Source organism: Cyphomyrmex costatus, unplaced genomic scaffold (assembly GCF_001594065.2).
Source record: "Cyphomyrmex costatus isolate MS0001 unplaced genomic scaffold, Ccosl1.0 scaffold43, whole genome shotgun sequence".
Classification (NCBI taxonomy): Eukaryota; Metazoa; Arthropoda; class Insecta; order Hymenoptera; family Formicidae; genus Cyphomyrmex; species Cyphomyrmex costatus.
Window position 1 is genome coordinate 1,584,811 of NW_017278534.1, and position 17,760 is coordinate 1,602,570.

At 33.5% G+C, this 17,760-nt stretch overlaps 3 protein-coding genes across 3 annotated transcripts in view; all 3 read left to right on the forward strand.

The window, feature by feature from the left end:
* The first annotated feature begins 823 nt into the window (after nucleotides 1-823).
* LOC108777408 (uncharacterized) lies at nucleotides 824-8,957 on the forward strand. Its single transcript, XM_018544283.1, is given in 11 exon segments — nucleotides 824-1,055; nucleotides 1,391-1,519; nucleotides 1,967-2,173; nucleotides 4,392-4,697; nucleotides 4,765-4,859; nucleotides 4,928-5,129; nucleotides 7,265-7,362; nucleotides 7,672-7,807; nucleotides 7,930-8,061; nucleotides 8,146-8,346; nucleotides 8,433-8,957. Coding segments are annotated over 11 exon segments (2,130 nt in total). The 3' UTR covers nucleotides 8,825-8,957.
* A 2,435-nt stretch (nucleotides 8,958-11,392) lies between these two features.
* LOC108777299 (uncharacterized) lies at nucleotides 11,393-14,569 on the forward strand. The gene is made up of 2 exons (XM_018544138.1): nucleotides 11,393-11,717; nucleotides 14,022-14,569. Exons 1-2 carry the CDS (start codon nucleotides 11,393-11,395, stop codon nucleotides 14,342-14,344), a joined length of 648 nt encoding a protein of 215 aa, XP_018399640.1. The 3' UTR covers nucleotides 14,345-14,569.
* A 2,421-nt stretch (nucleotides 14,570-16,990) lies between these two features.
* Nucleotides 16,991-17,760, forward strand: part of LOC108777300 (uncharacterized) — a 1,622-nt gene continuing 852 nt past the window's right edge. The window contains exons 1-2 of the mRNA XM_018544139.1: nucleotides 16,991-17,095; nucleotides 17,196-17,402. Coding sequence (XP_018399641.1) covers nucleotides 16,991-17,095; nucleotides 17,196-17,402 — 312 coding nt within the window. The remainder of the gene's footprint in view (nucleotides 17,096-17,195; nucleotides 17,403-17,760) is intronic.

Consider the following 17,760-nt stretch of genomic DNA (forward strand, 5'->3'; position numbering starts at 1 on the left):
CGATGGTATTTAGGAGAATAAGCAGTACATGAAAACTAGTTTGAAAAAATTTATCTGCATATTATTCACAAATGGATTTCAAACAGTAAAATGTTTCTTGAATGAAAGATTATAAGTGTGTGCGCGTGTGTACGTGTTGCAAAGAATTTCATTGGAAAATTGTGAAGCAATGCGTTCCAACTACTCTTAGTTCAGCCACTCCTTTTCAAGGTGATGGTCATGCGTGAACGGTCGTTGCACGATGACCATGACAGTGACATTACATGATGTAAAAAGTGAAAGATGATGGTATATACATACGTATCATTTCTAAATTCTTTTCTATTACATTAAAATATAGCTTTATCCAAATGAAGAACCCCAAAATGAAATTTAATAAATTTTATATTAAAAAGAATGTTATATAAGTCATTAATATTGTAGCAAAATATACTTTCGAGCAATTGTCAGTTACAAAGTTTCTTATCGCTGTGTAATTTCACCGTTTATCAAAAGAAATACGGAATGTTAAAGAAAACTTTCTAACATTAGAATGCGGATTATCGTTCTACGGATTCTCCGAGGTGTTTGCAAAATCGACACCAAGGAGGAATTTGAAAGAGGTGCGCAGAAAGTCGGCGCGCACCGAGCGCAATTCTCTTTCGAGTTCGAACCGCTCGGTTAGTTGGAGGGAATCATACGGTTGCTCGTGCGAGTCCGAATAACACGTATTTCGAGTAGTCCGACACAGAAGGTTCAGGAGAAGACAGAGGGAAAAAGGTCAGTCGAAAGAAAAAAGATCTTCAGTGTCGATGAGTCCGGGTGGTGGTAAACCGGTCTGAGAATGAAGGCGATTGGCCAGATCATGGCGTACATGCTATTGGCAACTGCATTTACAAAAAATGTGTTTGCAACAAGTGCCGCGAACATCAAATTTTCGAGGGACAGCAACAAAGTCGCACGGTATAATACGACGAAACTGGAAATGATCTCGGATGCTGTAGCGCTGCAAAATCCTGACACCGATGATCTTTGGAGTATCCTAGTTCACGTATTTGAAAGAAAACCAGTTCAAGGTGAGACATATTTTCACATTTATTAATAAAAGGAAAATGTGAAAAAGTCAGAAAAATATTTTGCGATTTGAGAATCATAAATGTGATTTAAATGTTAATAATATTTTTTGGAATTATTATAAAGTATAATTATTTAAAATAATTCGTATCTATAAAAATTATGGCTGTATTCATTTATAATAACTTTAATTATATTAAGGTTATATATAATGATTAAAAGTAACATTTATCTATAAAAAATATGGATATATATCTATTTATAATAATCTTAAAATTACATTAAAACTAAATCAATACCGATGAGAATACATGCCGTACATTAAACTGTTATGCAGATATTGAGTCCCGCACTTTTGGAAACAAAAGAATTCAGTTTATGCTGATGCCGATGATGTATAAAATGGGAGTGATGATGACAATATTGATGGTAATAGCAGCAATCTCAGCGAAAGGACTACTCGTAGGTAAGCACCATTTTTTTCTTACACACAGTAAAAAGTGTCGCCCGCAATGTATAACGGTCTCACGACTGCCTTGTGGATAGCGTAACCTGCATACATGATTAGATGATATTGCTGACCTATTTACTGCATATGAATTTAGTATTTAAATCAATGTTAGATTTGCACATGAGATTTTATAGTTAGCCTAGTATTTCTTATAATTACTTATTTGATTTAAAAAATTCTCGTTATTTGTTTCTCGATCAATATCGATCAATTATTGAATTTTATTATTCATCATCGCGAATAATATAAAATCAAAAACAATTTTAATCGTAAACTTTTTAAGTTTGTGTTTCTTGACTAGTTTTATACTTATGTATCCATCAGTGAAACTTAATATATTAAGTTTAATATGATTCTCCAATTAGTAAACGGAAGTCTTACTCTATTTTTCACTACTTTCAGGCGTCATACTGCTAGTGTTTAAACTCAGCACCTTTCTAGCGAAACTTCATTCAGGCTGGCACGCACCATGGCCATCGCCACAACCATGGCCATCACCGCAACCAGTTCACCTGCATGTTCACAGCGTTTTGCCATTTCACCCACACATTCACCCACAAATGTACCAAAGTTGGGATTCAAGTGGCCCCGCATATGAGGACCAGTATTACTATAAAGGATAAAATCATACACTGAAAGGACAATTTTACTGTATCCTAAAGTATATAAAGATTTAGCTAAATAGAGAGCTGAAAACAATTTTGTTAAATTATTTAAATAATTATGTAGAATGCTTAACTGATTTCTAGAATATTACAAATTTTATAATATCGCTTAGCACGCTTCAGATTCCTGTATAATTATTTTAATGATTCGATAAAATTATTTTCAGATCTGTATTTATTTTAAAAAGTTTGAAATATTTTTCAGTCAAAATCGTTCTTTTCGTGTATAAATTATGTATGTTCCAGTCAAGAGATTTATACTGGAAAGTCATTTACGAAATAATTATATCAAAACACGTAATAGTCATCGATAGAAGCTACATTATTTATGTATAATTTCTGAGATAATCTTGGTTTTCTTGTATCCAATAATTTATTCAGTGATATTATGAATACCTGATTTTTCTGACTATAGATATTAATAGTTACGATGGCACACTGAAAAAAATGTTTATCATGAATAATCATTATTTTATTGATATATGTGAGTTATAAAAACTTTCTTATTTTAAATTAAAATAACTTTCTTATTGTTTATTTTAAAAACTTTCTTATTTTAAATTAAAAAGTAAGAAAGTTTTTATAATTCACATATATAATTTACAATAAAATAATAGTTATTTATATTAAACATTTTTCTCGGAACGTACTTCTCGCCATCCATACACACACACGCACGCACGCACGCACGCATATAATTTGTAAGAAAAAAAAAATTAATTTAACAAGTACTCTCTAGATTTTTTACACTGTAACATACACAAGGTGACCGATTTCTTAATTCATTTCATTATAAATTAAGCATATACAGATATACCAAAGGAATTTTCCTAAATATAACAATAAGTTTGTAGAATATAAAGTCGTAGAATATAAAGAAACAAGAAATTTCTTTTTTTTTTAAAGGAAATATGAATAGCGTTCTTATAACGCAATAAATATGTAATTATTTATTAATAACTTATTATATTTTATTTATTAATAATTTATTATTATAATAAAATATTTATTATACATATACGATGCGCCTTCAAAATACGTAAATAAATTAGATAATATCCCATGCATATACCGCGTGGTAAGTTAAAAGAAACATTATTTCTGTAATTATTTTCGTCAAACACAACAATTACATAGAAGATATTAATTTGATCTACAATTATAAAAAATATGTGTAACGTAGACCTATATTTCAATAGAAAACGAAAAGTATTTATATTTAAGAAGTACATACATACCTCATGTTATGAATAAGAATACATTTACGTTATAATATAAGTTTCCCATTATTCTTTATTGTAATATATTTATGAATTACATGATGTGAGTTTCCTATATCTTTTTATTATAATGTATTTATAAATTCTACATTTACTTTTAAGCTTATATATACATTTGTTAATATTTCGCGTATTTTCTTTTTCCGCTTTTTCTTTTACTTTTTCTAAGCCGATAAGAAATCTTATATTTTCTCCAAATTATAATTAAATTTTATCAAAAATACGATTTTTCTGAAAAAGAATTTTACCCATTGCTAAAGTTTGCTAAAATCATTATATTATATTTATCGATAAGAGACAGTATAGCGAGTCCTGGGCGCATTCGTATTGCGTCTTTCCGATGTAAATAACATTCTCCAGTAAACGAGACCCAGTTTTCCTGTTTAACCTGGCGTGGGGTATCTGACGAATAAAAAAGTAAAATATCTCTGCTGCGCTTCGCGTAACGCGGTGCAGTCTACATGGCAAGTGAATAGAAGACGCACATATTGGAAAGCAGAGCGATATTTCTAAGAGTTTTCTTCGGTATCTTTATGATTGTGAAATGTTAATTTTAATTAAATGTAAGCGAATCGCGAGTAATATCACTGATAACACACCGTTAATGAATATTTGATTGAATGAATTACAGTAATAGTGTAATATATAGATGATTATCGTGAATGTTATATATGAGTGTGTATCTAATATCGCCCGCGTATGATTACGTGATTTTACACAGGACAAGATAATATATTTGAATATAAAGTAAGTTGTAAAATAATTTAGTATAAAAAATATAATAGTAGTAATAAATCATTATTAAATATTTATTAATTTTACAAACAAAAATTATAAAGAATATATGGATTTATCATTTTGAATACCTTAATATTATATGTATATTTAATAAATATCATTATCAGGAATACATTTTCTATTTTAGAAGGATATAATTTTCAATATGCATATTTCAGTCAGTAAAGCATTGTAAATTCGGGGACATGAATGGGACCAAGTTCTTCGTCTGCATTATCTGGCTAGTAACATTGTCGAAACTGTTAACTCGCGCTGAAGAGAGACTGAACAATTCCCAAATCACACACAGCTTCAACGAAACGCAAAGTTTGAAGATCTTTCCAGGAATCAAGTTTTTCTTAACGGACAGTGAAATCAATATTGATGTGAGAGTTCACGACCTACTACGAGGTATTGACAGTACTTTATTTACTTCTGCACTTTACGTTTGAAGAAGATTAAGGTCTTCCTTCTTTAGAGACAGAACTGCAAACTGCAAGAAGCAAAGAGAAGAAGCAGAATCCTTTACAGAAACTTGGATTTATGATGATGATGACGCCATTTATTATGCAGGTTTCTTGTTTACTAATCTTATTATAACACTTCCCGCTAGAACAAATAATAAACCCGTTTTCTTTCAGATACTTTCTTTACCGGGCGCCATAGCCAACGTGAAAATGTCACTTCTAAAGAGTATTATGGTGGCACAGTTAGCAATCGCGATAATGATCTATAATTTGATTAAGAGCTCACAAGACTCGGAAGTAGTGGTGATTCATAAGCCATATCGTCACATACACTATCGTAATGGTTATCCCGATGACGTCGAGGACGAATGGTTTGGTAGATAAAATACGCGGACGAGTGTGACAATAAGAACAATATATTGCTCGTGATATATTATATACTATGGTTTTCCAAAGTGACACATTAGAAAGTACGAAGAACATCTGTGATATAGAGATCGTGACGCGCAATACAAAATTTATTTTTAAAATTTTAATGTTATTTATGTTTATATATATATATATATTATTAAATTATTTTTTACACGTGCTATAATATATTTTTATTTGTGAAAAAATGTAACTCACAATATACGAGAAAATATATTATTGGTCTTTCGTCGACTCACCTGTTTGCCTCGTATTGAACAGACTGCCGATATCAAGATGTCGGCTGACCTACTTTGGGCTTCCACGTAACGGTATTTTGGTCCAGATTCTCACATTTGCGTGCAGACATACCCATTCATGTTTTCTCATTTCTCTCTCGGTAAATTCGACATCGAAATCGAAATGAGAATTCCACCACGCTTCTCATTGCGAAAATAATTCTTGCGACAACAGAAACGTATAGATGAAATTCTTATGCGCAAATAAAAAAGATATATAAGCTAATTGTAACGCAAATATCGGAAGTTTCGTCAACGAACTGAATCTTCGAGACGTCGATATTCATTATGCGTATACGTGCCAGAAACCCACCTTCCGCGATTGGTATTGTTGATATGCCACGAGGATCGTCGTTCCTAAATCAATATATCACAAATCAGATCGGCATGCCGTTTTCTGGACTACAAAATGCATAATGCACCACGCGTACCTGGTAAATAAGAATCGGACATTTACTTATCGCGGACTACCGTGTAAACATAGCATTACGTGAAAGAATCTAGATTTCTTTCGATAATTCTTCAATAATTCGATATACGAAGTGGAAACGAGTTCCTAATTCCTGTTCTAGATTACATACGTCGGAAAAGTCGAACGATTGACGAATATATTAGGATAGTTTGAAGAAACATTTTATTGGGCACAGTTTCACGACTATAAAGGTTTCGATATCAATTGTACATTCTTAGATTGTCAGTAAAACAGAATTTTCTCTCGCAACTTTGTCGACTTATATAGTTATATGGTATTTGACACTTCCTACCTGTCTGATTGTACCGTGCAGTTTTGAACCACACGACGTGTCCAGATTTTGTCTTTAACGTTATAGCTTACCAGAAATTTGTAATGGTGCCACTTTCGATGATTATTCGATTTCTAATCTTGTCAAGTCCAGGTGCGTCATATATTCAGATGAAATTTTCGAGGCCCAATTTTCGAATAGTCGCGAATCACCTGCGAACGGCCCTGACCCTCATTTTACCGTATAATGTTCCATTTACATTCGGACGTTAAAAAACGAGAAAAAGATCTCCAATCTTCGATATTTTATCAGAGCAACCTTTCACGATTTTCTTAATAATTTATTTTAATCAAAACGAATTAGATGTTAACGAGATTTTCTTAGAACATGTCGTACACTTTGCGTAATGACGTTAAAAAATGCAAAATTCTGCTGACATTATTCGCAGTGTCCGATTAGCTAATCTATGTGCATTGAACGTGCATTAATTTATTATATCTAGCATCGTCCATCATTCCCAACAGCGTTCGTTTCTTAACAAGAAACAACCATCGGTCTGACAGCGTTATGTGTGAGAAAATAAGACGAAAGGTCATCTAATAAATACGCTTATATCGTGATCAATGTAAATGTCTCTTCGTGCTTGTTAACGTCCATCAGAAAAAAGCATTATTCTGTCTCTCCAAAAGTCATCCGTGTCATCAATAACAATTGAAATTAATTTTGTAGTAAATTATTTTCAATTATTTTAATATAATAATTAATAAAATTTAGATAATTTAACTTAGATTAAAGAAGATATAAATCTTTTTTTTGTTAATATATAAGCGTTAAACAATGTTATAAATTTAATTTTTAAATTAAAAGACGAACGATGTGAAAAACTAAAAATTATGTTAAATAAAATATAATAAGTTTACTATGTGTTTACTGAATGATTTGCATAAAGTCTAAACAAATATTTATCGATTTTTTTTACTTATTTGTGTCACTTATAACTCTCTCAAGTAAAAACGTCTATAAAATCCAATGTTATGTCATAGCAATATGAAAATTTACAGCGGGGAATGCAATATATAGCCACGATCCACTCGATCCATGACGATCTACGACCATTAATGATTACCGTGCAATTATCTTCCAGCCGAGTCTGCTAAATGTGTGAAAGCATCTGCCCACCGAGAAAAACGTCAAAGGCCTCCCGATTTTTTCGTCTTGTCCCTTTCACGCTTTCCTCTTCTCCCTCGTCGTTAGATCGTTTCATAGATAACCCACGGAGAAGACGAGAACATTTTTCTCGTTTATTACATCACCACTGCATGCTCGGAGGATTCGCTCCTGCCATCATTCAGTCGCGCGAACTCGAAGCCGCAGGGATCTTCGCGGGATGTCGTCCTTCGTGGTGAGGCTCCAAGGCCGGCGAAGGAAAATATTTGTTATCACACGATAAAGCACACGCGATTTTCAGTTGCAGAGGAGATGGTGCGATCTTCTGTGCTTGCTGTGCTATCTGCTCGTGCAACATCATGCCACCGCGGATGATATCAGGCCTTACGAGTTCTCCTTCAACATTGTCGATTTTCAACACAGATTTGAGAAGAAAGGTATACCAATCGAAAAAAGTGTCATGAGCGACGTTCTTATTGTTATAAATAATTAGTGAACTAAATAATTCTCGATAAATAATAAGATTAAATATGACTTTTTTGTCTATTTCTTTGTTGAGACGCCGAGGGACTTATTACCGGGGAATATGGCTTTATCACAGCCGATGGTGTTTACCATGAGACTGGATATAAGACCGACAAAAATGGGGATTTCATTATCACAAAACAAAGGAACCGAAAAATAACGAGTCGTAAGTTGCGTGCTTATTGAAGTAATAAACTTTATGTATATTCCGCGCGCTCTAAATCTAAACGTTTCGTCTTGGCTCAACAAGTGAAGGACGCGCAAGAGATATTCAAGGATAGACCGGAAGCAGCGAAAAAATTAATCGAAGCCATAATGAAAGCCTGCAGCGGCTGTAAAATACCAATAAAGCAAGAAAATGATCGACCAAAACCTGTGAAAACAGTCACGGAGTTGCCGCTACAGAAGAAGATGGAGCCGATATTGAAGCAGATGATGAAGATATTAACAGGTAGGAAGAACAAAAAAGAATCTGTGAGCGTTAAATTAGATAATATCATAATTATACGCGTAAATTCATACTCCTCAATTTTTCAGCCAATACGTCTATTAAGAGTTTCTCAGAAGGAAAAAATAAAATCATCAAAAAGGAAGACATCACAAAAAGCATGGTGCGAGCTGCGAAAAAGCTGCTATCCGAAGGAGATAAACTCACCGTGGATGATCGAGTCCTGGAGAAAATGGCAGACGATCTGTACTATCAGTTCAACTATACGATAACGTCGCATGGTCATCACGAGGACGGCTATCGTAGCGGAAGGAAGAGCGGTAGCTATCGATCTCAAAATGAAAACGGTATCGACACGGAGGTGAGGTATTTGTCAAACGAATTCGGGCATCAGCCCAACATTACGTTCATTCCGCAGGCTATTGCGGCTGATGAGAAACATGGTCTCAAAGGATACTTGTTTCGTTGGTATTGGTCGTAAATTCGCAACTTTATATGTAATTGCGATTTTACTTTAACCAAGATTTATTACTTATAAATATGCTAACATTTATTTAAATAGTATGAGCCATGTCTAGAAATTCGCAATTTTCGAGTTTTGAGGTTTATCGTTACTTAGGACAAAATAATTTATTGCGCATAAAAAATAAATAATTCATTGAAATAAAAATAATTATTGTATATATATATATATATATATATATTCTGATAATATCTCCTGTATAAAATGAAATAATTTATTTTCGAAAATGTAATTTTATTCATTATTTTTCAATTATCCTGGACATGGTTTTTTTTTATAATATGCATTTACGAACTATAATTTAGATTATGTTATATTACAAATTCAAACAAATAAAAATATTACAAGTACATTTAAGTAAATAACATAATATTTAACATTCAAGTAAATCAAAATATTACAATAAAAAATCTTTGTAAATTTACGCGATTTCTCTCTTGATTTATATGAAACCTTCAAACACCAAAAATAAGTCTTAAAGTGTATGTGTGTGATTAGTTCCTCAGATTCCTCAGTTTCTAACAGGAATAAAAACGGTATGAAAGCAAAAATGTAGCCAGACTAGTCAAATTGGTTAAGCTAATCTGTAATTAATAAAATATCATCAAATTTACACATTTTTTAAATTTTCTACGTAGAAAAGTTAATACTTGTTGTATTAACGTAATAAAACTATTGTTTGTACATATGTATATCATCTTGTCAAGTATTTATTACTTTGCATCAACCAGATGGTTCAGAGATTATTACTAGAATGACTCGAAATTCATATTCGAGGGGTAGCAAACCGTGATAAAACTGTCACATAAATAACGAGATAACGGTAACGATAGTATAACTATGATGTTCGCATTTCTGACAAAGCACGTTACACTCAGTTTGCATGGTTATTCTTTTTCTCGAGTTACATATGTACATATCAGAGAGGGTACTCTGCATGTGTGTAAAAAAAAATTAAATTCTTAAAAACAAACATATTAAATGGTTGATTACAGAGACCTTTGCGCGGATAAGCCATATTTTGTTTCATTATGACAGATTACATACAATTTTACATGTATGCGATTTAACGTAATGATATTCACGCGCTACTACGCTTATTACATCATGTAATTGATGATTAAAAGACGACGCGGGCAAAATACGGAAAGGGCGAATGTAATCATAGTGAAAGGTAAGGCGAAAATTTCCGATGGTTGATGCATAATTCAAGAAACCGGCTACATGTTCCGGGACTGTGTTAATTAACGGCACAAAAGTCATTGATACACGTTGTGACAGTCGAGTTGTCACAACGCGCACGTGATTACGAGTCTCTGAACTTCTGGAAAGCAGATTGCTATTCTTATGATAATTAAACGAACGTTAATAATTTTTTAATTTTTCCAGTGAAAGCTTGTAGACAAGATGGACTTAAATAAACAGTATCAGTATACTCTCGAGATAATTAAATATGATATGAGTAAACGGAATAAACTTGATAAGAACGTATAGTGATAAATGTTTTTGAATATACATATGAGAGATACTCAAAAATATATTCAACAAAAAATCAGCGATTCTCTCAGGCATTTTTCAAAAGCCTATTTCATTTTATGATTTTATTCCTCTTTGTTCTCGAAACGACGATAAAAATCAGAATTAGGTTATCAAGTAAAATTTTTGTCGGTCCATATACTGTTAAACGCGTGTGCCAAGTTGCTCGTAGACTACTTTTAAAAAAATCACGTATCACAATCCAAATTTTGTTCAGTTTTTTAATTGTTTAATTAAACATAGATACTCTTTATTTTTTCTAATTTTTAAAACTAAAAAAAATAAAAAGATAATTAAACTAAAATTAAAATTAAATCACATTGACAGAAACGGGCATAAAAAGAGTTATAAGAGAATATATTCTCTTTTCAAAAGGCTTTTTTTTTATTAAAAAAATATCATATTAGCATTATACATAATTATTTTTAGTTTCGGCCTTAAAAAATGAAAATTGGATAACAAAAATTTAAAAATATAAAGAAGTCTAAAAATAGAAGAGAAATGGGATTGTCGCAAAATATAATAATAAAAATGAAATTTGTCATGATTTCGTTGATACTTCATGAATAATTTTTCATGTATTGGTGACATATTGTATATAGAGACAAGATATTCCACTCTATCAAGTTCATTTCCATTCGATAATTTACGGACCCGTAATTCTTATGGGACGACACCGTAAGTTTCGTCGTGGCGAAAAGCCCACCACGGTGGAGGGGTACCCGCTAGACTTACATGAAACCAAACCCACTATTGGCGGAAGTTGAAATGGAAGGGACACCAGTCTCATATATGTTCGACCACGCACGCTTCACAACCACTTCGAGCCTGTGACACGCGGTCCAAGGCTACGGTTGACGGTCAAGATCAAGGAAAAGAAACGAGAGGGTGAAGCTAGTCGTCAGGGAAATTATCACGCGATTTTCGTAGTGATAACGGTGCGCTTCAATTAGTGAGAGTCGACAAATTCGGCGATAAAAACAGACCACCATGAGGATAATCGCGCCGGTATTTTTGGTCTTCGGACTCGTTTTGCACGCCCATTGCATGGCAATGGAGAAGAACACGCCAAAGGAAGATGATACCGGTATCTTGGAATGTGTATTCACCAACAATGCCAGAAATTGCCTCAGAACAAGATTGGCCCGCGATCTGGACCAGATCGAATTAGAAGTTACCGGGAAGAAAAGCGAGCCACCGATGAGCGCGGTGATCGAACAAGCTGGCAATGTCATCGCTCAAGTCGTTGATGATCTGCAGGAGAATAATGCGGAAGAAATCGTCAAGGAAGATGATGCTCAGAATGACAATATAGGTGACAATTAGAAATCAAGTAGAAGTATCATTACACAATCCAAGGAAAACAAGAAAGTAAAAATAATATCATATTGACCGATCATGACAAATTGATATAAATTCGATCAATAATCAATCAATGTAACATTTTGATTTTCTTGTTTTCCTTGAGTTGAGAAAATTTCAATACTTTGTCAGTTTTATATATATATATATATAATATTTCTTATATTGATTTCTTAATTATCACTTTCTTTTCGTTCTATCAATTATTTCAAATTTTCTTAATTTTTTTAATAGAGAGGATGATATCCAAAAAAATTATATTGTAATGTTTGATAATAATTAATTGTTTACTACTTATTTTTTTAAGATGATACAAACCCTTGCTAACTTTCGTATAAACAAGGCATCACTGAATAGTGTGCCAGCATAATTAAGTTGTCGTAGATCGAGATCGACGATTTCGCAATTCAGATTTCTAATCGCGATGAGACGGCACGTGGAACGTGTGTAAGGTCGTCGTATCTTCTTTCGCACTTCCCGAGAGGCACCGTTGGACAAAGTCGGTTAACTCTTTCCGAACTCGTAACTGCCTCCTTTATTGGAGATGTAACAACAGGAAGTCGGTTCATCTGGAGTGCACTGAAAATTACTGTGCCGATTTTCTTCTCTATTACACATCTCATTTTTCTAGTTTTTCCGAAACCATGTCATTGAAATCTGTACTTAAGTAAAACAAGAAAACGTGAGAAAACTAATTTCAATATAAATTTGTTATTAATGAAGTATACTTAGCTAATTGCATTTATTTCATGTATATTTTTTATCAAGAAGGATACAATATTCAATACTTTTTTTATGCACATATATATAATTTTTTTTAACATTTTTTTAAGTAAACTTATCTATGATAAAATTAACTTTTCGTACATGTGATTTTCATTTACGGTTAACATTAATATCACAATATTTTCATATTAAATAATATTATATAAATAATATATTATAAGTAACTGTTTCCTTCAGCTATTAAATAAATATCGTAATTACAAGACAACTGGCAATTAACTTCGTAAGAAGTACCGTTTAATACTCGGAAACGGAGCCGACACGAAAGGAAGTAGTATTGACATGAATGAAATCTATGAATGAATAACAGCTTTAACTGTGTTTATCTTAGATCAATGCGGGAAAGTAAATCACATTGACAAGGCGAGGAAGTTTCACAGATTCGGGAAACGTACATCGCGATCATAAAGTGAACGGACTTACCGCTCGTCTGTATAACGTTTAAGCGACCGAGTGTCAATGCAAGCGTAAACATCATAGTTAACGCAAAAGGCGAACCGCAAGTTAACGAGCTATCGGAGATACCCACGAAGTTCCCGTCTGGGTCACTAGCGAGCTGTTTAAATGTTTTGCACGCAATTGTGCTCGTGTGCGCGTGTCGCCGACGTAAAGCAGTTTACGCTAATTTAATGCCACGACTTAGGTAAATCGACGGTAACGGTACGGATTGCATCACTCGCCATTTTCTTGGCTATTTTTTCCAGCAAAAGTCAACAAACGCGAATCATACGAGGGCGGAAGAAATAAGTGTTGGTCCGCAAATATATCATTTTTAATTCGCAGAACAAACGGGACGTTGCGTTTATATTAGGATTGCTCTAACGAGATATTAAGAACCTATCAAAAAAAACGACCTTCAGATTAATGAACAATAACGGTATTAAGAATATTATCTTCGTTATCTTTTGGAGCGTACAAAAAACTGTACGGTACTTCCAACGTAAATTGCCAACGACAAATTGAATAATTCGACAAGCATTACGCTAATTCGCTACGATTCATATCGATTTAACATTCCGCCGATGAGGAAAAATGGAACTTAGGTATCAATTAAATTTTACGATTCTCTCTACAGAATCCGCTCGGATAGTTTGATCGTTAGAACACGGAAGAGATATTTTTTTTATATTGTGAAAAAATTCGGCCGCGAAAGCGATCCGCGTGACTCTTTTTAAAAGAAAGTTGTACCGGTTGCGGACGATTACGTGGAGCGTAAGCCAGACGAAATACGCTCCAGGTTAAGGTTTGTAGGTCAACCTGCGTGGAGATCCTCGTAGTACGTTTGCCAGATTGCGTGCTTTGATTAAGATCGAATCATACCATGAATTTTCAATTATTCCATTACTTCCGATGTTCGTTTTCACTTGCAATTATCTACTACGTTTTCGCGTTTTACAATTCCATTTTGCGCATAGATTAACATCGCAGAAAATTGTAAGATGTAACACATAAATGTGTATAATTCTTTTAGAGGAGGCACGCAAGAAAAAGTTCAAGAAGAAACATCTGAAGAAAATTCTGGGATTAGTGATGCTGCTGAAAGCGAAACTCAGTCTATTGCTGCAGCTGATAAGCACTCACTTCCAGTTCAAGTTCTTCATCATCGCCATTATCTCGTTGATACTGAACGCTGCCAGATTTTGGATAGAGATCAAGAAGCCTTCGAAAGTCATCTACTACGAGCATGCACAGCATCAGCATCACTACGATCACGATGAGCACGGTTATTGGGGAAGATCATCGAATGAGACACCTCATGAACTCGCGTACCGCTCTTACGCACCCACGAACTGACATCAAGATCGCATGAATTTGACCAAGGGGACGATCGTTTTATGCGAGAAAGATCAAAGAAGAACCGAACGATGACGCAAATTTCATCGCGCTATGATTACCGTTTTATCGTTCTTTATTTATTTTATAGTTAATCTTTAGTCCGAAAGTCAGGAAATATCTGACGACACACGACGTCGATGTTTATACATTGTATAGTATTTATTTAATTTATTTCATGCTACGTCGGCATATGTTACACGATCATCTTGAATTTCACTTTAATTGATGATAGATGATCTAAGATTTCTCTGACCTCTAATTATCATATATAAAAATAGTACTCTTTAATATGTTATCGTCTTAAGTCATACCAAAGTTACTTACGAGAGTACCTGTTCTATCTCGCCACAAAGAGATTTTCTTATAGGATCAACTATTTTAATTAAAAGAACATACTATCACTCGTATCGTGACTCAACAAATCTTAAAGTTTAACGCCTCTCTCTGAATGTTTATCTTATGATATAAAATCTACATATGTAATGATAGTAGAAAAATTATATGTTTCTATAAAAAGAAATTCTTTGTAAAAGACAATAATAATTTATAATGGCAATTTTAGAGAAGCATGTACGATTAAAAATTTTTGATAATAAACTATACGAGTATACGATTTCTCCCGCGTGCGTTCTTTTAAAACATAATTGCAGATGTTACATTTATCGACAAAAAATCATCACGTTGCTACGGAGAGAAACTTTGGCGGTTCTGATGCACGAATCGCACGGCCTTCTTCAGCCGGTGGACCATCCTGAAATCTTTGTATTCCTCGTCATAGCACGGTGGCTAATGCGACTGGAATCCTTAAGGAGAGACGATACTTTCAGGGTGTTCACCTTGCTACTGATCGTTTCAATGATAAAAGCACGAGATTTGTGCAACGATTGCGGCTCATCGATGCTCTATGAACCGTAGGAAGAAGTTACTTACGAAAAAAATATCCGACATTTTTTTTAGAAACGTTAAAATAAAAAATAAAGAAACGTTGTTTCTGTAACTTACATATATAAATTTGAGGAAATAAAAATGTCCGTTTATTTAATTATTAAAAGACAATAGGAGGAAGAAATTATAGATATGTGTATACATGCGAAATAATCTACTATATTTTTTCCTATAAATTTGACGTTACAAAAATATCTATGTTTAACAATAAAATTTATAACTATTTTCTATGCAGAAACTATTGTTGTCAAAAAACTACTATGTTTTTTTTTTTCAGGAAAGATTATTATATGAAAAGGACGGTTTTGCTAAAATGTCTAAAATTTTAGCTAGTATAAATTAAAAAATAATTTTGTTCGGATCAAAATGATTATATAGAATGCTTAAACTAGTTGTTATAGAATGTCAAAACTTTTTTCGGTATTATTTGTCATGCTTGAATTTTCTACATAATATTTTGGTAGTTCAAACAAAATTATTTTTAGATCTAAATTTTTAAATACTTCAGCCAAATTATTCTTTCACACGAGAGTATCTTTTTATGTACATTATCAATAATCAAAAGTAACAATTTCGTAATGGGATACATTTTCTCATTGATACTATTAAGTATTCATATCCCGAAGAAATGCCGTTCGCGATGCGACCTTAACGAAGATATAAGACCCGCCTGGGGCTGCCCTCGAATTTCGACGGCCAAATTCGTGAGAAAGACATCTCATCTTCGATTGGAACACTGCCAATCACGGAATGGGACTAATGTGTCACGTTTGGGGGTAAAATAGGTGACGACGATATAGAAAATAAATCCGTGAGGTCGAAGAGTTATAACCAAAGCCAAAAGTTGGAATTAATGTAAGAATTTCGGCACATTTGTTCGTATGACATGTAATTTATATCCGGCCTTCGAAGTGCCATCTGTCTTTAGGATCCTTATAGACAATTCGACATACATGAAGACTTTTAAAATTAATCCTTTCTCAATAGAAGGACCTCTCTGACTGTTAATGTTTGATAAACTATTATATCAATTATCGTTGTTAATATTTTACAAACATCAATACGTTTCATAATTCAATAGAATTATTTTTTAATGTATTTAATACACAATTATAAAAAAAAATTGAAAACAATTGCACGGAACTATTTGTAATCACTCTGTACTGACAAATTCTATTAAAAAAAATTTAATACTATACTCAGCTAAGTTAACAGCCAATTGAAAATGAGCAAAGAATAAATTTATAAAAAAATGATGCAACAAAATATTTCTTTACGCTTTTAGAAATAATATAAATAAAAATTACCAAATGAGCACATTATCAAGCCGAAAGCAGCAGCATTTGCATCGGGCCTTCGAAGATGATGTGGACGTCTGACGATGGTCATTGGCAGACCAAACGTGATGGATTTACTGATTTCAGTGTACTAAGAATTGACCATTCATACAATATTCAAGATCTTTACGCACAGTTCACTATATAACACCCTTCTGCAAATAACATCATCAGTCTTCTCAAGATTCCCGAACACAGAACTACAATAAAACATTATATTTATCGAGGAATCAGCCGTAGTGACAAGAGACCACCAGCGCTCAAAGAGATAACACAAGAAAACACGCGTATTCCGCGATAATAGAATCATCTCATTAAAATCATGACACGGGAAAAGCTCTTCGCCGTATTGCTTCTCGGTCTTCTCGCGATAGCTCTTAGTTTACCTCAACAGCCGAAATCCAAAAGGCCTACTCCAGTATTTAAGGTTTTTATAAGTGTCGATATTTTTGTATTTCTCTTATCAACGAATTTTTCACGGATTATTGCGATTTACGATAATCGAAATTTCCAATCAAATTTTCTAGCAACCTAAAACTGGTGGCTTGCTGCTTCCCGACAACGCAACGCTCATTCGTGAGAACATCGTCGACACGTTTTCGTGCAAGGACCGAATTTACGGTTATTATGCCGACATGGAGAACGAGTGCCAAGTGTTTCACGTGTGCATGCCGCAAACGAGAAATTCAATTAGATGGAGTTTCATTTGCCCGGCCGAGACAGTTTTTAACCAAGTAAACTATTAATATTCCATCAGTAAAGTTTGATTTTGAGGCATTGGCTATGTTTACACCGTGCATTTAGGCCGCGGCCTAAACAATAGATGTCCTTGTTTATCCTGTAAGTTAAACAAAGATACCTATCGTATAGGTCGCGGACTAAGTGCACGGTGTAAACGTAGCCATTGAGTGGCTTGCCGCTTGGTACGATTGACACGCGATCTGTAGATTGGGATTTAATTTTAAATACGCGCAGATTTTTAACGTTTGAAGAGCCGATAAAATAACTCCACTAGTGATTAAGAGATCCTTCGACCAACACGGTTCGGATCTGGAGGTCCCATATATCAATGGATATAAATATATATATATA

Bases quoted from the DNA above. Each gene is read 5' to 3' on its own strand.
- LOC108777299 (XM_018544138.1), top strand. From the start codon at position 11,393: ATGAGGATAATCGCGCCGGTATTTTTGGTCTTCGGACTCGTTTTGCAC. The intron at 11,718-14,021 runs GTGACAATTAGA...TAATTCTTTTAG, and splicing joins TGCTCAGAATGACAATATAG to AGGAGGCACGCAAGAAAAAG.